This window comes from Acipenser ruthenus, chromosome 29 (assembly GCF_902713425.1).
Source record: "Acipenser ruthenus chromosome 29, fAciRut3.2 maternal haplotype, whole genome shotgun sequence".
In the NCBI taxonomy this organism is placed as follows: domain Eukaryota; kingdom Metazoa; phylum Chordata; class Actinopteri; order Acipenseriformes; family Acipenseridae; genus Acipenser; species Acipenser ruthenus.
This window is the reverse complement of record NC_081217.1, coordinates 18,936,812-18,958,921: the sequence shown is the minus strand read 5'-3', so window position 1 is coordinate 18,958,921 and position 22,110 is coordinate 18,936,812. Positions and strand designations below refer to the sequence as shown.

General features: G+C 41.0%; 2 protein-coding genes across 3 annotated transcripts in view; both read right to left on the bottom strand.

Annotated features, from left to right (window-relative positions):
• Positions 1-7,170, bottom strand: part of LOC117428459 (pleckstrin homology domain-containing family A member 6-like) — a 64,602-nt gene extending 57,432 nt beyond the window's left edge. Inside the window, exon 1 of one of the 2 annotated variants that reach the window (XM_059004457.1) lies at positions 6,949-7,170. The gene's annotated coding sequence lies outside the window, so the exon portion shown is untranslated. The remainder of the gene's footprint in view (positions 1-6,948) is intronic. The other variant, XM_059004458.1, reaches the window with a different exon arrangement.
• An 8,083-nt stretch (positions 7,171-15,253) lies between these two features.
• On the bottom strand, positions 15,254-20,854 carry LOC117966037 (uncharacterized). Its single transcript, XM_034911380.2, has 2 exons — positions 17,867-20,854; positions 15,254-16,889 (listed from the first exon to the last, which is right to left on the bottom strand). Exons 1-2 carry the CDS (start codon positions 19,838-19,840, stop codon positions 16,698-16,700), a joined length of 2,166 nt encoding a protein of 721 aa, XP_034767271.2. The 5' UTR covers positions 19,841-20,854; the 3' UTR covers positions 15,254-16,697.
• Between the last annotated feature and the right edge of the window lie 1,256 nt (positions 20,855-22,110).

Sequence of the window (22,110 nt, the reverse complement as noted above, 5' to 3'; positions counted from 1 at the left end):
TTATTCATTATACAAGCTGACCTGATCCTTTATTTTGGTCCATTTCTAGTCTTTTCTTGGTCACATTAATCCCCTTTACACTGTCCAGTGGGCTGGCTCTCAGCCATGTAGAACACTGGGATTAGGATTAGTCTATCTGGCAGTGTGGGGGTGGGGGGCTCCAGTGAGGTTTGAGCGGATTACATCAGGGATGTCATATCTGTAGAGAGCTTTAAAGAAGAAGAGGGCAGGCTCTTCGTTGTAATCAGGTATTGGGCAGAGCTGATAGGTTTCCCATCTTAATGTAGGTTCTTAATGGAGCTAGCATTCCAGGAAGCTCTGAGTGAAAGGTAATGTAAAGCATAAATGTACTGTATTATAGTATACTGTATGGACTTTCTGGCAAGTAAAATGGCAGCCAAGTAGACTAAGCAATAGAGCAACAGAACGATTCAGAAAAGGTCAAGAATGTCATTTGTAGATATATGTACTTTAAATGTCTGTGATTGGATGTAGTCAATTCCCAATGCAGATACAATGCTGGAGGTACTGGAAACAAAACTGTTTCCATATCCTTGGCCCAGTCAGATTTGATCAAGTTAAAATCCTTAAAGAAACCAACAGCACTGTTAAAATAAAGTGTAAGCTCTGCTAATGCAGGAAGTAAATCAGGCTTACTGTGCTTCTCTGAGGATCGGAAGACACACTACAGGTTATATGACTTTATGACTGCCAACTTCGGGCCAACCTCTGCCAACTGTGTCATTCGTGGACTTTCCAAATTAGTGAATGAATACTTCTTAGGAAATAATCCAAATAATAATTAATTACAATTAATCTTCCAAGTCTGTAAAAGACCATGCAATAATACTACAACACATGAATAAAAAAAAAGAAAAACACTACTGGAATAAGCATAAAAGAGGGGTTCTTAAATTTAACTGACTTGAGGACAAAAGTTCAGGGCTGGTTCAGAGTGTGTCGGAACAGGGAGCTGGGAGGAGGTCTCTGTGTCTTCTTTATACATTGTGACATATGTGCCAAGTGCACTCTGATTTACAGTAATGGGGAGCGAAGCAATGCTGGGAAAAGCTGGCCTCCCATAGACCCTCGCACAGAGAAACAGAGACAGAGACAGAAAGAAACAGATTCACTTTTTATACACAGTGCTCCCTAGCCATTTCATGGTTTGATAATTCATTAATTTGGCTATTTCACAGTAAGACCACATTGACTGTCGTTGGATTCTCATGAGCGGGTTCAGTCTGTGAGTGTCTGGACAGATCAGGTAATGGTATCTCCCTTCGTTCCGACACACACACACCCTCCCTGTCTCACACTCAGCTACAGTTACAGGCCTCGCTGGGAGAACATGCACAATATGTTGCAGCCTTGTCTCTGCAGAAAAGAAAGACACAAACATCAAACTGTGGGCATATTTCCTGTATTCCTATCAATATGAGAACCACAAGCTCTCAGTGTGACTGTGTATCAGTCTCCAATAACAATGAATGTAAATTAAATCAAAAAATGTTTTCAAAAGGAAAACAGTTACAAAACCAATTACAAGCAACTCAGAAATGTGACAAATCTCTTAGTTTCAGAATCCCACCCACCTTCTTTTTAAAATGTGCCTCTTAGCATAAAGACCTTGATAGATCTGCCTGGTACATACCTACTGAAACAAAATAATGTTTAAAAAAAGTAAATAATAAACACAGTTTACTAATATTTACTTTACTGTGAGGCTGGAACTCCATACAAGAACATGCGTTTATTTATTTTTTTACAGATCATATCATTTTGCATCTACAGTGTAATTACTATACCTGTATTTTGAAGTGAATGCCAAATATGCATGCTTTTTTGTTCCTAACGAATTAAAAACAGATGCTTTGCAACAGTCTTCCAGAAGTTAACTTCACACCCACACAAAGCAAAAGAAACTGCACAAAACAGCCTGTAATAATTACAGAGGCAAATGGGTGCATGTGCTGGAGCACGATATCACTGTACTGGAATGATCTGACCATTACAAAACATTACCTAAAAAGAGGATCTACTCTCTCCACACAACTATCCCGGCTCTTGATAGCTTATCGTCAAGAGGATACCTATTGTAGATGATTGGGAGCTTGCCCAGTTTGGTATTTAGGTGCATAAAGTTTGCTTCCTCAATGGGATCAGCTCATAAACCACAATAATCCTGACTTGAACTCCATGCCAGGCGTGTCAAACTGTGCCAAATGATTTGGTGATACTGCGATGTTTGTTCATGAAGAAACAATTTGATTGAAGCTGAAATAAAGTGTTCCTTTGTGTTTCTTCTATTAGAGGAATCTGCTAATGTGAGTGGAGTGTTTGCATTTTAAAAGAAGTGCTGGAGCACAATAACCCGCCCTAACCAATCAGCCGACACCAGCGAATCCCATTGGTCCCGCTGCCTGCTGAGAGGGGTGTGGCTGCTCAGCGGCGCTGTGTGACTCGGACATCAGCAGTCCAGTGGGAGCGCTGGTCACATGCTCATAGTATCTGCAATTTGCTTGATTTTCTTGAATGAGCGCACAAGGTCTCGCTATGATTAGATTAGCCAGGACCCTGGAACCCACTCCATTACAGAACAGCGCATTTGGAACATGGATCACACATGTAGAGGAAGAGTTTAGCAGGCTCCGCTAGCCCTTAGTGGACAGTAATTCAAAAAACAGACATCACACAACTGGAGATTGCTTAAGTGTTCACGACACATCACTTACTGTTGATTATTACCTGTGATATCCGATTAGGAAATTGATTCCTGATGGCACCTCTTCATTCAATTACACCTCATTAGAAGCCTTTAAATAGTTTGTGTCTTACATGAAATGTTGTTGTACAAACATTATATGACATGCCCAAGACCAGGGCCGGTTAACTGATCTGCTGTGTTGAATTATTTTTCCAAAACTGTTACTGCTGTTATGAGTGGGGTTATTTTTATGACAGCTTTTTACAGTCTGCATTGTTGAAAGAGCTGCAGCAAAAGGCGTCGTTTTCTCCGATTAAGGCTCGATTAAAGCTGTCTCCCAGAACCTGGTCGTGTTTAAAAAAACTAAAACACGGACGGTGATTAAAAAGAGAGCTTGGCCTTAATAAAACTTCAGTGATGGTTAAAAGAGTGTGATGCATATCTGATTATTTCATTTTGGCCCGTTCCAACCCTTGTCCGTTTTTTTTAGGGAACACAAAAAACGATACCAATGTCAAATATACATAGCTGAAAGGACTGTGTTTTAAAATAAGTCGGCTTGCATTTAGATTGAATGTAGTTGGTTTTGTTGGTACAGTACTATATTTCCAATAGAAGTAGTATTTTAATTCAGAACGATATGATTCACTTGCCAAATGAGAAGACTGTGGACATGTGGACTGTAATACAGTACATACTTAGATCCGTGTGACATTCGCCTTGTGGTTTAATGATGTCACAGAACCCCTTGATGCAATTACTTTCTTTTACTTCCCTGCAGCCCATCTATTAAACTATGTGTATACATCACTGTACAATGCTGTTCGATCAGTAAAATAGATCTGGTAGTGAACACCAGCTCTTTAAACTTGTTGCAGATTGAAGCTTGGTCCTAGACATACAACCATGTAACAATGGCAAGAAGCTGAGAGATCTTGTTTCCTTGTTCCTTGTTTCATTATGAACTTGACTTTGTGACAGTGAGAGAGCTTTGTGCAGTGTACCTACCTATTAATTAATAACACTGCAATAAACTGCATTTATTCTGGAAAGACGCAGACGGACTCCATGCATAAACAATTCAGAATGCAGAATGTTTTTTTTTTCTCTCTTCATAATTACATTTAAATTGCAGATCAAGTTCTGTTTGTTCAGAATGTTTGGTTCAGTTCCCAGACAGAAAACTTAATAATAAATATGATCATTGTACCAACTTATTTTTTTTCTGTACAGATGGAGGTTTTAAATGGGCAAGCATCCCAACCCTCAGGACACATTTTCAAAGCCGTTTACTTCAAAACATCAGTAGCACCATTTCTGTCTGAATCGAAAAAATAAAACATATTTACAATTCTAAACTGTAAGTTCCATCATATACTGAAGTGGATTTTGTGATCATGTAGGTCTTTCATCCACAACTATAAACTATAACTATACTCAAATCATGCTGAATTAAGAAATTCATTTAAAAATGAATAAGAAACAACTTCTGATTACTCACAAGCCACTAAATGTACTATATTTCTGGTTTGGCATCTTTATTGAGTGTGTTTTTGCTATCTGGAAAAAAAAAGTGCTACAAATAACCATCTGGAGTGAATAGTTCTGATAGTCAAGCCCGTTATCAGTTAAATACTGAGTTGCAGAAATAAAGTGATTATAACCTCTGATCTACCCTAGCAGGCTCTCTCTCCCCACTTGTTTCAATACAATCGGGTACACTGCTGCTCCATTCTGGACTCACAGACTATTCATTTATTGCAAAACCCCTAAGGTTGTGTGCTTCTGTTATCTTATTAGCTCAGGCCCACTGCATCACAAACACTCTGATCTCAGCCACCTATTCCCTGTCTCTCGGCTCCTTCTCTAGCTCTCCCTCCCTCTTTCCCACCCAAGGCTGCCCGAAGTCAATTACTTATTGGTTGCCATGGAAACCCAGCAGGCCACTCATGGCCACTAGGCCCGTTTATTTATCAGCAAGGTGAGCGAGTTAACCCTATAACCTCAGTGAGTTATTACTCATTTGCCTGTCCACTACCAGGAAACAACAATGAAAATGCTCCTGTACTTACCTTGAATGCTACGGCTTTGTATAAAATTAAGGAAATGCTAGAGCAATTGTAGACTATAAAGAACTGGAAAAATATTCCAGAGTTAAAATGGTTAATGCCCATATTCTGAGTCACCCAGACAAACGCATGCAGGTCTGGTCTTCCCTGTGGAGAAAAGAAATTGCTCAGGAAAGAATTTATATTTATTCAAGCTTCCCCACTAAGCAGCTCTAATACCAATAGACCCTAATAACCTAAATCCCTGCATGCCTGACTGCCTGGCTGTACTGCCACTGGGATCAGGCTTCACAACAGCCCCCCTGTAAAGGAGAGAGCTTGATGAGTGGGACTGGGGCTGGGCTCCCTCATAATCCATCTCTCTCTAGCTTGCTGATCCTGAAGTCTGGTTAGATGAGATTGACACCCTACTAATCACCATGCCAGGGTATGGAAGATGAAACCGCTTCGCGGGGAGCTGGATCTTAATGTTAACACTGAATCTGGCTGCGCTCATGTTCGGTGCACATTCAAGGTGGCGATTTTGAATCATTTTATGTGAATTTTTATGTAATGTTATAAAAAGCAGCAAGAAACTGCTTAGATTTCCTAAATTAACTTCTTGTTTATGGCGAATTGTGTACAACCACATTCTTATCTGTTTACAGAAACGGTGCAATTCATTCCTCTGCTCTTTCACAGCCACCCACTTAGGGTTCATAAATAGTTAATGCGTCATGATGATCTCGTCAACTCAATGATGAATTTGATCATAGTTATTCATCAGAAATCCAACCCCCAATTAATTAGCATTCCATGCATAATACATGCCTAACAATGGGTCCTTAAAGTGTTACGTTAATGAAAATTCCATTGTTTGAACCGCTGAATCTCTACGACAGAAGCAGTGAGAACAACGGGGTCCAATTCAGTGCAATAGCGGTGCCCCACTGGATTGATATCCCAAGATGTAAGCATGAAACATCATAATGATCGTGATCTGATAGTAACATCAACAATCCGTAGAACACAGGAGGAACAGCAAGTCGGAAGAATGTTATAATAACACTAGGAGTTCTATTATGCTTTGAATTCTAATCACTCACTTCCAATGCCAGCAGCAAGGAGCGAGTCCCTGAGCTACAGAGAAGATTACTGCAGACAGACGGCAAACACACACTCACACACACACACACACACACACACACATTAAAAAAACAGAAACTGCAGAAGCGCCAACACTGTCCTATCAGCTATAATGAACTAGCAATGGAGGGGAATATGAAAGTCTCTCATTATTCTGCTCAGCAATATAATTGAGGATTAGAAAAAAATGTATTTCACAAAATATATAAATAAAAGATATATATCCTTTTACTTCCCATCTCCTATTAACATTTATTTTTACATAATTATCTGACATTTACATTTCATTCAAACATGCTAGACAAAATTATGTCACAGTAAAGATTGTTTTAATGTGGCTTACTCATGCATAATGCTCCCCCCCCCCCCCCCCCCCCTCCCCATATCCCTTGCTATTGACATGAAAATGAACACAAATTATTGAATGCATACATAGATTTTATTGAATTCTGACCGTTCCCTTGAAAGTCAAATCCTAACCTCTGGGTTGAGTTTACAGTACTCTCCCACCTGCTTTACTGTTGCTATTCCAGAGCAAATCTGCATCCCATACATTTTTAAACAGGGCTTCCAATCTCTCCGCATAGACACAAACAGACTGGCAGCCTCTGCACACATGGTCCTGAGTAGCACTGCGATTCAGAGAGGAGCAACAGTCACTCGAGGGTGGCAGGTGGCTGTTTATTAGCATAGACAGCACCATCTTTATAGCATGCAGATTATATGCTGTGCATGAGCTGCAGGCATTTACATGATGTGGAGAAAACAACAAAATTTGGACAATACTGACCATACAATATACCCAGCCCTGCTGGAAAGAATGAATACATCCCATTATATTTTGTACAAGGCATTGCAATCATATACAATATTTTCTCTGAACATATACATTGCAGATAGATAGATAGATAGATGGCTAGCTAGAGACAGATACAGTAGATACGGATACAGTAGACAGATAGATAGATGCACATTGCACAGTGTTAAATATGCCACCCATGTCTTAATTAAAACTCTTTCTAAGACCGAATTCATCAGCAGACTTACCCAGCCACCTGCTATTCCTTCCTCTTGCTTCGTAAGGTGCAGTACTTTAGAATTAAAATCCCTTTTCCCGGATAGTGTTGATCAGATCCAGCATAGAGAGGTATGGAGAGTCCCTCTGTGGAATGGACAGCAGCAACCACTGTAGCAACAGCAGGAGAGCTGCAACAGTGTAGTGACAGATCAGGCTGGAGAGGGATGGTGTACACAAACAAGCATCCTTTAGAGGAAAGAGAGAGAGGGAGGAAGGGCAGGCAGCACTACTGAGCATGCCTGGAGAAAATCCCAAGGTATTTAAATGTCACATGACACTACCGGAGCTGTCAGCAGCAATGAATAGCAGCGCGTTAAAGAAGGAGAAAATAATAAAGGGAAGAGAGGGAAAGGACTCTGGTTAACCCCGCAAGTACCGAAGTGGAAAATCAATCCTTAAGCCATCGCAGATGAAAAGATCTTTAATCAACGACACACACCCCCAACTCCACCCCACCACCACGAACACTGTCAGTTGGGGGGGGGGGTGGGGGTGGGAGGAGGTGTTTCTATTTGGTTACATTAGGATGGGCTTGATTAACCCCTTCACTGCCACAGGCCTCTCATCATATTCTCATCACTTCATGAAAGCTGTTCGCACACAGCATCTTGATAAGAAATTGCAAAAAGTTAATGATATTATTATTATTATTATTTATTTCTTAGCAGACGCCCTTATCCTAAAGATCGAAAATGATCTGTCATTATCCAGCTGCTGTTTTCTTCACTAATTACAATTAAAATGCAATGGAAAGGCGTGACGCTTCAAAAGGGAAACAGTTCTCAGCCTGTATGTCTGGCCTACAGGTTTGTAGGATTCAACTTGACTGTAACACAGGCATGGATCTATTACAATGTTGTACTTACCACAAATTACTTTAAACACTACTAAATGTTTTTTTTTTTTTTTATATAAATATACAATTGAGGTTTCATAGGAAACCACCATGAACAAGTGCTATTAAACGCCCACTCAGAGGAAATCGTTTTTGTGGACTGTGGGTCTGATTCTTCATTTCCTTGCAGTATTTCAGTTACATTACTATTTTTGACAGAAACTTAAGGTCATAATATCGGCACTCACTTAATAAAATGATATAGTCTTTATTTATTGTGTGCGCATCATCAGGATACACAATATGCAAATATGTCATTACCATATTGGAATATAAACCGGTATTTCTGGAATACAAACAACTATCTGAACTTTACTGCATCAGAAAATATGTACCACTGACATAATGGTGAGTATTGAAACGTTTATTTTTCCGTATTCATTGCTAAAGTTGTCTTATCTGCTTTATAAAATGCCATCTTATCAATCCTTATATCTACTACATTATTGTAATGTTTGTAATTTATCGTCTTTGAAAAGATTTCAGTGGCCTGTGATCAAAGACAAAATATGAATGGGTATTATAGGCCATAATAGACAATCGCTAAACTAATATAAACTAATTACAGAGTATAGATACTGAAACTTATATTATTGATAATCAAACATTACAATTTTGGAAATTACATTAACCATGTAGCGTTGCCGATCCACCACAGATTTAGTCGCTGCCTCTGTTGATCAGTGGGATCCCGCTGCCGTGCCGGCGGTTAAATATAGGGTTGTGGCCCCTGTTCCCTAAAATTAATTGGGTCTTCGACTTCATCTTTGATGTTTTCAGCGGCAGTCACCATGTGTGCTTACCGTTTTGTACGCAACTTCCGGTTTTATTTTGGCCAGCACAATTTTTGAGTGGGTGTGGCCATACACCACACAAAATCCATCATATCTGTTGTTTATAAATATTTTTTAACCTCATTAAAACTATTGATGAAATCTATACAGAAATGTATTGGTGTGTTTGACCTGCAAGATACACTTTAAGATTCAACTCAATATGATTGTGACTGTCTATAGCCATGCAACAATACAACAAAACAATAAAACAACTACAGAGCCGACTATAAGCCACACCCCAGTATGAGGGCCAGTATTGTTATTGTATATTTCAAAGCTTCCACGGCTGGCAAACGTACAATTAAAACAACAGAGCTGCATAAAACATGGTAATAAACTTGAAATCTCATTTCACAGGCATGGCACTTTACCATGACCTTATTAAGATTCCCAAAGGTCAACTATTGCATCAGCAGCATCTACAGAAGCAGTCAGCAAATACAATGATTTGAGATGCTTCCTGCTAAACCACTAACACTGACACGTAATCCAGGCAGTTATAAAAACAACACTATCTACCTGTGTATACCTCCCAGGCAGACAAACACTGACAATGTCCCCTAGTGGCAAACTACAGCACATCAGAAAACACGGCTGGGTTTAGGGAGGTACTTGCATGGTTCTGTCCCACTTTATCTGTACTGTTTAATGTCAGAAGCTGTATTTGAACCATATTACACAGACCTCATTTTATTCAAAACACCCAGGATGCTAAGCAAAGCATCATGCAAATGCTGTTCCCTCCAGCACTGAGCTCTCCTCTCTGAGCCCGACTCCAATCCTTCTATCACAATCAGTCTGTCTCTGTGGCAGGAACACAGGACACCAGCCCTGTCTCCCAAGCCCCCTAACCTCTGTGCCTGCCTTGGCTCGGTCCCTGTGCCAGGGTGCTGTAACACGGGGCAGGAGATACAACAACCGGGCTTCTATATGCAACTTCTACCAGATTGTCTGAGGAAGCAGCTATTTTATTTAGTTCCCCTAATGGAGCTACTACTGTAGTTTAGGAGCTGGTGATGACAAGATGTGTAATTGAAAGATCCCACACCTACCACCATATTTAGGCTATGCAATTTGAATGCCCTTTCTCACCATTCCGAGCATGCTCCTCTGGGATTCCTGTTTCAGCTGTTCCGCAGTGCCAGGGGTTCTGCCAAGCTCCCACTTAATCAGCTTTCATTAGGGCAACTAGACTGTCAGTCTTCTGATGTCCCGGCATGATAAGACTCTATCAAAGCTGACGTTGATGTTTCAGCTGCTCCCATGATACCCACCTCCAGCTATGGATCTCAATGTCAGCCAGATGCAGGGGGGTGGGGGTTGATAGACAGAGTAAAATTCCTCTGAATGTTTCAGGTTTCAGTGAATGCAGCTGCATGGGGGTTCAACACAATCTAACGGTATGATTCTCAGCCTCTGGAATGTACAGTAACTGGAATATAACAAAACAGCAATCTCTCAAAACCACCCCTATCAGATTTAGTCTGACCTCAGAGCCTTAATGACGTATGATTGGGACTGATCTCAGTATAATGCAACAGTAACTTTGAATGCAGGTCATGAAATGTGCGATGGACATTTTACTACAGCACAGCAGTACTAGAATCATTAACGTCAGATCACCTAAGCCATGACTGTCCTGATTGTTAACTACCACTATTTTAGGCTTAGAGCTATGAACAGACATATGACTTCTAAAGTTGGAAGGGATTGTACTTGTCCGTCTACCAGTCCTAGTAATTAAAACCACATCGATGTCACTAACATTATCAGGACTGTGCCAGCAGCAAGCAGGTCTTAATTGAACTGACTGGAGTTATTGCAGGAGTTAGCCAGTATGTATTAGGTCTCCCACCAGTAGGTATGATTACTTATCTTCATGCAGGGAACAGTAAGGTAGTTCCAGTAATCCTGATGACTGGTATTTCTCAGTAAAGTCACATACATCACTTACTCAGAAGGCTTACCATACAAAAAGCACACTAGTAACATACTTACTGGGATTATAGGTTCTGTCCCAGTGCAATACAGCATTCACATAACTAGCTTGGCTGATACAAATATCTAAGAACACAAGAAAGTTTACAACACAGTTTACTGGTCTGCCGTTTGGAACGGAGTTAATATGGGAAGAAACACATTAAATATTAGACACTAGAGTAAAAACACTTTGATAGATGATTTGTTTCACATCAGTAATTTGGGCTTCAGGATGAAAAAATACGACTACGCATTTAAAAAGTTTGGAAGCATTTAGATAGCACTGGCTCCAATTTTAACTTTATAAAACCTTACACAACTTCAGCATATTGAATGTGAGAGACAACTTGTGAGAAGCCAGTTAAAAGTAAACTAGCAGAAACTATTGCTAAACCGCTAAGTCTGCCTCAATTAAAAATTCAACCAACTCTGAATGGGCATGCAATTCAAATCACGGTAAAGAACCCCACTAGCATTCTACAACACATTCCGTGGGTTGCTGATTGCTTGAGAACAGCTCCCCCTTTTGGATACCTGTAATCACTACATCACTTTGCACAGTGTTACAAAGAGACTAAGCCAAGGACTACATTAGCTTTGTGGCTGGAGGGGAGGATTTGAGAAATTATTGTAATTTACACGTTGAAATATGGTGCCAAACATTGATGGAATTTACCTCAATGAAATGGACAATTAAATTCAATTTTAACCCTCTGTCAATGTTTAGGTTTTGATTAGGCTCATCCCTGGCTGGTACAGTATCTTGTGTAGGTTTTGATTAGGCTCATCCCTGGCTGATAAAGTATCTTGTGTAGGTTTTGATTATGCTCATCCCTGGCTGGTACAGTATCTTGTGTAGGTTTTGATTATGCTCATCCCTGGCTGGTACAGTATCTTGTGTAGGTTTTGATTAGGCTCATCCCTGGCTGGTACAGTATCTTGTGTAGGTTTTGATTAGGCTCATCCCTGGCTGGTACAGTATCTTGTGTAGGTTTTGATTATGCTCATCCCTGGCTGGTACAGTATCTTGTGTAGGTTTTGATTAGGCTCATCCCTGGCTGGTACAGTATCTTGTGTAGGTTTTGATTATGCTCATCCCTGGCTGGTACAGTATCTTGTGTAGGTTTTGATTATGCTCATCCCTGGCTGGTACAGTATCTTGTGTAGGTTTTGATTATGCTCATCCCTGGCTGGTACAGTATCTTGTGTAGGTTTTGATTAGGCTCATCCCTGGCTGGTACAGTATCTTGTGTAGGTTTTGATTAGTCTCATCCCTGGCTGATACAGTATCTTGTGTAGGTTTTGATTATGCTCATCCCTGGCTGGTACAGTATCTTGTGTAGGTTTTGATTAGTCTCATCCCTGGCTGATACAGTATCTTGTGTAGGTTTTGATTATGCTCATCCCTGGCTGGTACAGTATCTTGTGTAGGTTTTGATTAGGCTCATCCCTGGCTGGTACAGTATCTTGTGTAGGTTTTGATTATGCTCATCCCTGGCTGGTACAGTACCTTGTGTAGGTTTTGATTAGGCTCATCCCTGGCTGGTACAGTATCTTGTGTAGGTTTTGATTATGCTCATCCCTGGCTGGTACAGTATCTTGTGTAGGTTTTGATTAGGCTCATCCCTGGCTGGTACAGTATCTTGTGTAGGTTTTGATTATGCTCATCCCTGGCTGGTACAGTATCTTGTGTAGGTTTTGATTAGGCTCATCCCTGTCCGGTATCTTGAAGATCGTCGGTTGTCGTAGTTGTAGTGTATCAGCTCGCTGTGCTGTCACTATGATGCACATATAAGAGGGAGTGTGCAGGAATGTGTTGTTCAGCCTTCCTGAAAGAGGTGGGTTTGTGGTTTAAGGGAGGTTATATTATATAAAGGAAAAGCTACTTGTTAGAGATTTCCGGGCTATTTCAGGGTTTTGGAGTTAACCCACTGTAGTCTGCTACTGCACTGGTGCAACACACTTTATTACATTGTAGAACAGATTTACATTTTTGTAACATTTTTCTTGTTACTAAAACTTAGGTTTCCAAATTACGTATAACATTAACTAGTTTAGGAGCAACACAGTACATCTCAATGCTTGATTTGTTGCATATACACCCTCAATCATGTTCCTCTTGAAATCTGATCAATATCTAACTGTATGCAACAAACAGCTCTCCTGACACACTCCCTCCCTCCCAAACTGCTAAGCATGGGAAAAACAGAAATGTTTATCTTAAACCCTTACCTCACTTCTACTTCAATATTCAAATATTGTAATGTTTTTTTTAGAGAAATGAGCTAGGGGTTAAGTGGAGGTCAGATCATTTAAATGTTTGGTTAGAGTTAACGCAGTGTTGTGGTCAGGTCTGTATTGAGAGTAGAACAATTGCACTATGCATTTCTTATGCTTTTGTTAACCAGTCTTACAGCGCTTCACCCCCAGTGATCTGTAATTTACCAGGCCTGACACCATGCTTATAATATTCTTTGCTATACTTTGCTATGCTTTTACCATATGGGCTGTATGAAGCCCTCTGCTTACCTGCTGCATGAAGTTTCAGAATGCAAAGGGTTCAGGTGCATAGGGCGGAGACCGCAGTGATCCTGTCAGTTCTGAAACTGGCTGTTGTTCCACTCTTCAGGTTGCAGTCAGCAGATGCAAGAGGCTCATTCCCTGGATAATAAGGTTGCTTGAAACGCTTATATAGGTTGTAACCCTACCTGGAACTAATGTACAAGAGACTCACTTTCAATTTTCTGTTTTCTCTCTATCTAATCCTGTTATACCGGTATACCGACTTGTAATTAGTTTATTTTTTATTTTAATGTTGTTATATTTTATGAAGCCACAAGAGAGCGCCAATGATCAACTAAATGGATTTTCTATGCAAATGAACAACTGCTCCAGTTAATGGTTCCAGCACCATTTATGTTTATTTTGTTTAAAATGATGTCCTTTCAAACTTCTCATTTTGTTTTTTTAATTCCCAATATACAAACTGCATATATATATATATAGACACACACACACGATTGAATAATGTGTGCAGTAATTTAGCAAAATACATATAATTAAGCAGTAGCCTCATATATTGTCCTGCATTAAAATGTTACTGTATGTAATGAACGACTGTCTATTTTTTGTAATGGTGGGCCTATAATTTATATATATATATATATATATATATATATATATATATATATATATATAATTAAATTAAAGTCAAATAAAGACTGCAACCTGTTATGCTTCTGTCTTACACGGTTGGGCCAAGAGCTTAAACTAGAACTCCTACACCCAACTATTTTTTTGTTTAATTTTGTCTGGAAAAAACACAGAACCAAAACATATTTTTAGTTATCACAGAGTCTGTTGAAAAATAAATGTAGTAATGTATACTGCAATGCAAGTGCAGTTGGCACCGGTCCCTTCTTAATGGGGGGGGGGGGGGGGGGGGGGGCAGGTTAAACTTTTGGTTCTGAGACACTTTGCATATAGAACGCCAGCGCAGCACTGTTCTGTTAAACTTGTGTAACATACAAACAGGACCAAATCTCAAATGCCAGGTCTTTCCATGATGGTAAAAGTGTGAATTCATTTTGATTGCTTTTTTTTTTATTTTTATATATCAGACCTGGAACAGTTCGACATTAAGAGGTTAATGATACGTACTATAAGTGACCCCTGCTTTAAAAAAATTCAAAACAGAGATTTTTTTGGTTTAGTTCTTTGGGATTGGGGGAGGTGGTAGAGGGTTCCAATTTAACCTGAAACTGGGAGACAGATAAATCTTTGATACCAGAATAATCCCCTGGCTCTTATGTCTGCATTTACCATGTGAGCAGCACAGCCTCTGCACACATCTGTCTCTGTTTTTTATTAAAATCAGCAGCAGCGTGTGGGATCATTCTCGTTCCTAGGGATTATATTTAGGCAAGGGAAGAAATTAATAGAGGGATTTCTTTCCTAAGAGACTATATAAAACCCCCAAATTAAAAATACCCTACCTCTCCTAAATGCAAACACTGTGTAATCTCAGGGATCAGTACTCCAACAAGCAACACCCTCCCTGCCATATTCTTGCAGTTTCTGTTTCTATGCAGGGATGACAAGTCAATTCAGGGGGTATTAAAGTTCAAAAGTCAAAAGCACCTGTACTGCAACAGACTGTCCCATGCAGGTAAGCAATAACAGAATCCCAGATTGGTGTGAGTGGAGCATCTATGTTCTCTACACTTCAGCCTTATTTGTGCCAAGATGCAGAGGAAAGGATTTACTAGTCGACTGCTTAATTTCAGAGTGGCTCGAACTAGCAACACAGCTGAGATAAATATAAGTTTTTATCACACTTACACAGAAACTAAAAGTCTGATGAAACTCCCTTCTTTATCACCCCTCCACAAACCTGCATGCCACACCAGACTCCAGGCAGCACTAAGGGGTTTTCTGACAACTAAAGTGGAGCTGCGTCTACAACTGCAAAAGGAACAAGGCTGGATTTATTCCAAGTAGAAATTCTGAAAAAGAAAACATATATATCTTTGTTCTTTGACAAGACACAAGAGCAAAGAAAAGAAAAATTACCATTCCCAAAGTACTGGAAATACCGGCAGTGGTTTTATGATGTTGTGCTGGCCACACCCACAGTACCCCATGCCCCACCCATGCTTGGAATGGCCACACCCTAGCTCATGTTGTTTCGTGCACACCTTTTTTATATAACATGCTTCTTACACCATAGATCTAAAAAAAACCTGAGGGCAGTCTCTTATTGCAGATTAATATTCCAAGTGAAGGCACGAGTTGCAGTTATTAAAGGGGCCTAAATCGCATGTATTACTCTGAGCCAGCGACCTGGATCAAGTGAAGTCAGGTTTAACCCACAGCGAATTTAAAACAGAATTAAAAGAGAAACGGTTTTCAGTTTATTGTTGTTGTGGATATGGAATGGTATGATTCCTAATAACGCCATTTAAGATTATCCACTTGCCTTATTATTGTGCCCAATTTTTTTTTCTATTTTATTAATTGATGTAGAAAAGAAAAAATACAATTTGTATATGTCCTAAAATTAACACTGAGCATAGTTGATGCGCCTTTTTTATATTTAGTAAAATGAACACACCTTAGTCTTGGCAGACAAACACATTGATAGTTTTGTTTTCAATGTCTTTTATACTCAGCAGAACATCCACAGGAACCCCAGGAATTGACCCATTTTTTCACGACTAAAAACTTCAAGATCACCAACCCCTCCAAATCAAACTGCTGCGTAGCTGGACTTTGGAATCAACCTTCTAGTTATTTTAAGATCTCCATTACTCTAAATAATGCACAATGCAGGTATAGCCTAGACCAGCCCAACCCATGGTTATTTTTAGAAAAAGAAATGTGGTAGTTTTATAAGCCTCTTTAATACGTTAATGATCAGCTCAAAGGCTTAAGCACAAAAACACACGGTTTAATAAGCAAAAGGAGGCTTATCACTGAACCCCTTTTCAGACATTTGCATGAAAGATTTAAATATTGTTGTTGCTTCCTGGTATCTAATCGGTTTACTCCAATGGTAATCAGTCTATGGGACCGACGTCACAGTAAGGAATTATACTTGTAGACAGTGAAGAATCAAAGGCACAACAAAAGGAGGGCCACGGATAATATCTGCCATGCTAAAGTTAGGGATGCAAATCATTGATTTTAACTCCATTAAACTGCTGCTGTGCAAAGACTGATATCGCATCAGAACGCTTGTGTCGTGAGCTGGCTTCGAACCATGGCTAGTGACCTGTGATTTCACTGCATGCACTGGGGACTGAGCTGGGACCATACCCGCTCACTGCACACGGCTGAAAATGACCTTGAAAAGAGGTATAGCATTTGAGGGGTCCAGGTTTAATGCAGCCTAAACCAGATTCCTCTGAATGGGATTGACAAGACATATTGAATGCTCTGCTCTGGAACTCCCGTCTCCCTGAAGTTTAATGTAGATTGAGCTGCTGTCCCTTTTTTTTTCAGAAACTCAGCATTTCTCATACAGTCTTTCAAAGACCTTTTGCCGGTGGGCTGGCGCAAGGCAGCATCCAACTGTGTCTTCTGTTTCCTGTACCCGCCTCAGAAAGCGGCAGCGGTCACGGGCCAATTCTTCCCAGGGGCCACGGCGATCTTCATCACAGCTGGCATAGAACTCCTCTACCTCGTCCACAAACATCACCTAGGGCACAAAACACACAACTCTTAGTTACACGGGAACTCTTAGTTACAAAGAGAACCTGTAACCATTAAGATAATTATACTAAGATAAGGGACCATAAAAATTATATTCCCTGAATAATTTACCTAGTAGGGGCGGACAATGGACTAACAATGACCAACAGGGATACCAGCCACCCTGATGACTAATAATGACCGACAGGGATTGTGCAACAAGCTTACAACATGTACAGTCTGCAATTACTAACATCTAGGCAACTGCTGCTCCCTAAAGAACCCCTGAACAGCAATGTTGCATCAGCTGATCATAGCAATCAGCCAGCCTGTTGCATGGGGTTTACATCACTCCTCCCACAGCACCCCAGGAGTACGGTAAGTATGTGTGTTATCAACACGCTCGTAGCACCCTGTGGTCTTTACATCACTCCCACAGATGCTCAGCAATCTGTTTGGGAGACGACTGGAGAATCAATCAACGTCCGATGCCCGGGATTAGGGTTAAGAGCAGGGTAAAGACGCAGAGAATGAGGAACTCGGTATAGGTGTTGTCTTTTTATGTGCAATGGAATGCAGTATAAATTAAAAATGCATCAAAATCAATGGACCTTGACGAGCAGCTTGGTCTCTCTTAATGCATGGGTAACGATTATAATTACACACAATAGGCAATTTTGTACTTTGAAATCAGATTTACTAAGCTTTTGCTCCAGTGCACATACAGAAATTATTGTAAAGCCATATTAAGTCAAACAATGATGCAAACTGTATGGCCTTTTACGTAGCACACCTGTGTAGCTTAATGTGCCTTAAAGCTTATGGAACCCTTACAGATGTTTTATTTAATGGGGCTCCCAGGCCGTAGCCTTGTACTTAATGATAAGATATATTTACTGTTGTTCAAGATTTGAAATCAAGGTTATAGTTCAACCTGGAATAGCTCAGAATGCTCTGCAACTGGGAGGGGGAGGGAATTATTACCTTTTTTTGCTTGCCACATCTTTTGCTTGTCTTCTGCGCTTGTTCAGTGTGGCAGGTCTCGGAGAAGCCGCTGTCCAGTCTTTCCTCTGCCTCCTCCATCTGCATGGAGGGTGAAGGAGCTCTCCTGCACGCTTTTTGCTTGCTGCTCAAGGGGGCGCTACACCGCTCCCCTCCCTGTTTAGTACTGATGGGAACCATGAAATTAAGGGGGTTATAGGGGTCCCCTCTGCAGCTGAAGGAATTCCATAGTTTGAGACTCTCTGCTTCATCACAACTGCTGTGGTCATCCTCACAATTCCATGGGCTTTGAGACCCTGAGGAGCACTCTGCTTCTGTTACTTCCTCCTCTGTAGTCATTGCATCTTCCTCAAAGGGAGCTCTGGGCTTAACAGTCTGGATTGCAGCGGTAAAGTTTTGGGGGTTGTAGGGATCCCTGCTTTGACTGAACAAATTCCAGAGCCTTTCTTTTTCCGCTTCCTCTGTCCCACCCTCTTCCTCATCAGTATCATCCTCTTCTGATTCGGAAAAGTCAGACGACCCCTCACTATTGAACCCATCATCATCATCATCATCATCATCATCATCGTCACTATCCCAGTCCTGGTCCAATTCTGACTCACTCTCGCTCTCCTCACTGCAGGGGGCGCCCATGATAAATGCAATGGTCTTGTTTTGGCACTGGGGGCTGGCGAGAATGGGCAGGCTTTGACTGGCGACCTCAATTTGTGCTTCCACATTTGAGTCATCACAGGCCAGAGTGGCATCTCCTGTATCCCTCTGTTCCATCTCCCCCTCGGGGCCTATAGTCCCACTGCTCACCCCAATGTGGGGCTCCCCCACCTGCCCACAGCTCTGCTGCTCAGACCTAACAGCCTCAGAGGAGGCCTGGCTTGAACAACAAGCTTCCATTTTGTGGCTTTTGGAGCCGAAATGCTCCTCCTCCCAGCTGGAGTACCCATTGTCCTGGTCTGGGGTCAGCACTATCGCCTCAGTGCTGAATGTGGCAGTGGCTGCAACAGCCGCACAAGCACAGGGCCTCCCAAACGCTAACAGGGGCTTTGCAGAGAGAAAAGTTTCCGGTAAGGCCGTTTGTGAGCTTGCATTGACAGGAGGACGCTCTTTGTGAAACTGATATTCAGCATTTTCCGCACACAAAGCAGCGGCTACACGGCTGGGCTGCAGCTGCTGATGAATCCCTGTACTGTCCTGTCCTTTACTTTGTTGCACTGGTCCGGATCTACCCGAAAGCTCCATTCCCTGTGCACCACTTCCAGCGGTATTGTTATAATCAATTCCCCAAAAATGCCCCCACCAGCTTCGTTTTACCTGCCCTGCCGACACCCATGTCGAATTTTCCCTTTCAATTATCTGACCTTTCTTGCCAGTCAGCACCTCACTGCCGCTCTTGGCGTCCTGTGCCGGTATAACGTTGACAAGAACCTGGTTTAAACAGTGCCTCGCTGCAGACACATGTGCATTCGCAGGGACCGGGTCTTTGGAATACATGTCCATATCTCTGTCACCATGTATCCCCATCACTCCGAGGCCGTCCTTGGTAAACCAGTCAAGAGACGTGCCGGTTGATAAGAGCGAAAATGGTTCCTGGCCGCCGCCGATACCGTAGTTGCTTTCATTTTGGTAATGCAACAAGCCGACATGAGGACGGTGCTCCGTCTGCATCCAATCCTCTTCAAGTCGGGCTAGAAACATATGCTCGCATGCTAGGCTTTGCTTAAACTCCCCGCTGATCCACCCAGTCCCGCTGTTGGACTGGCTCTGTGTCTGAGGCCGCCCGGGTAGGTATCTTTGCAAGGAGAAATTCGGCCTTGAAATCATTGAAGAGAAAAACCCAATCCACGAGCTATCCTGACTTCCAGGCTCATGAGAGGGCACCCCAAGCTGGGTCGAGCTACTGGGTCCAGTCATCTCTTTTGTGTACAGTCCGTCAGAGTTCATTCTGCTGTGACTAAACATTTTGACTTAGATATAATTATTATAAATGATATATAAATATATATTTTTAAAGGGAGAATTAGTTTAATTTCATATAAACTTAATATACGATATAGTTTATGTTACGTTACATACACGCTAAAAAAAGGCTGTTTAAATAAACATTAAAATATATATTTTAAATCCCTTAACTTTATTTTAAATAAAATTAAAAAAAAAACAACATTCCATATGCCTTCCTCGACTCGATTTTAATTTCAAAAAATAAAACCGCAAAGCTCCATTATTACAGCAACAGTTCACAATATGTCCAATATTGTTATTTCTTTTTGTATTTTTATTTTCTTTTATTTTTCAAAGTCCATTTTTCGTTAGCATGAGTCGCAGTGTGTCACGTACCAGTTAGCTCGCCGCCTTTGCTCCCAGTGTGTGCGGACCGCCATCTCTCCGGCATCGGCAAAATGAACCTGAGAATTATAATTAACGAACTTCATTCGGGCTGCCAGCTTCATACAGATGGATGTGAGGAGGTGAGAAGAGGACGGACACAACACGGAGAGACAAGAAAATCGAAATAAAAAGCTGGTATCCTGGTCGCGTTCTGAACTGAAAGCCATTTTCTTTTTTGCCTTTCTCGTTGTAGCGTTGCTGACTGGCTTGCTGCTGTGTTGCTCAACCAGTTATTACTGCAAAACAAATAATTCCGTAGGTGAACTCTGACAGCTTCCTCTTATTTCTTATTTTAAATCAGGTGTTTAACTCTTTCAACTCTCCTCCAATAGGGTGTCATTCACCCTTTTTATTATTTTATTTCTCTGACAGCTATTTTTACTGCCTCACCGCTTTTTCTCATTGCCGAGCTCCCAGTAAGAGGATTTCATCAGAAAGTTAAGGGAGCGTCGCAGAATTACCAATACCAGTGACCTGCATCTTAGGGATAGTCGTTCAAGTTACTATACGCTTACAGCAGAAGACAAAATATCTTGTTTTACGTTACATACTTTTGAACTGAACTGCTCTGCCGCTGTTTACTTACGCATAACATGTCTCAAAACTGCTTATGCAGCTAAAGTAACCTTTGTCCCTAACAATCCCAAGTTCTAGTGGAGATGGAGGGAGTCAGATGGGAAGTAAGTTGTTTGATAGTATTACAGATTGGAGTTGTATTCTAGTTATAAAAAGGCAGCCTTAATTTAAAATAATTAAACCGTTGTAAAAAATGTTTTGGGGAACTTTGGAACTCAAAGCAGGGTCAGATCTTTATAATAATGTAAATGGAGACTGAATTGAAACGTGCGTGACATACTTAAAGGCTGTATCCTTTTCTTTGGTGTGTTTTCAGATGTATTTTTGAAGAAGCTTCTTTCACTTCTAGTTTCATTATGAAATGCATACCGCAGATCGTTAATAGCGTGCAAGCCGAGAATTCCTTGCTTGCAGTTCCAAGAAACAGACTGACTGCACTGTAACCTGTTATTTATCACTGACCTTTTACTACAAAATGTAAATGTTCATTTCCAATTAAATATGGCATTGCCTTCAATGTGGTTTACACACTGGTTAAACAATGCATGCACCCGTTTGTTTCTGTGGTAAATTAGTAATGGTTTCACCTTGTTTATTCTTAACGTGTTGAAAGAGAGGATATTGAGGGTGGAGTTTGTAGTGTATTCAACTATTGTTAGTGATTCTGTATGGCTGTTTTGCAAAGAAAATTATCTAAAATGTCACCCGATTTGGCGACATATAACAGCAATATTTATGTCTGAGAGTATCTGTTTATTGAAGCTGTATAAATCTATGTCCTATTGCTCAAATATTTCATACAAAATATGCATTTTTTTCAGGCATCAAAGCATTGCTAAAAATATATATTTTTGGTAGTTTCTTCTGTATTGTCCAAAGGCAGTCTAAACAGACACCAATGATGACTGACAGGTATGTCCCCTTTTTTCAGGCGTTCTAGTTGAACACCACACAGAGCTGTGCACCGTAGCGAAAGAGAACATGTCAAATTTCCCAGCCATGTTCGTAGCTGTGTTCAAGATAACACAGAGCAAGATTTCTGCTAATTTCCAGTCTCTCTCTGGAGAGCGGCTGGGATTATTCACTTGTCAAGTCTATACAGGACCTCCCCATCCTGATGCAACTCTTACTTCGGCTTGCAATTCAGCGCTGTGTGTATACAGTCATGATGGAGAGCAGCTGTGGGCATGCTGTGTCTACCCCAGTGCAGCATGCATAGGGTTAAAACAGGCCTGCTTCCTTCACCAGAAACGTGCATATGTGTG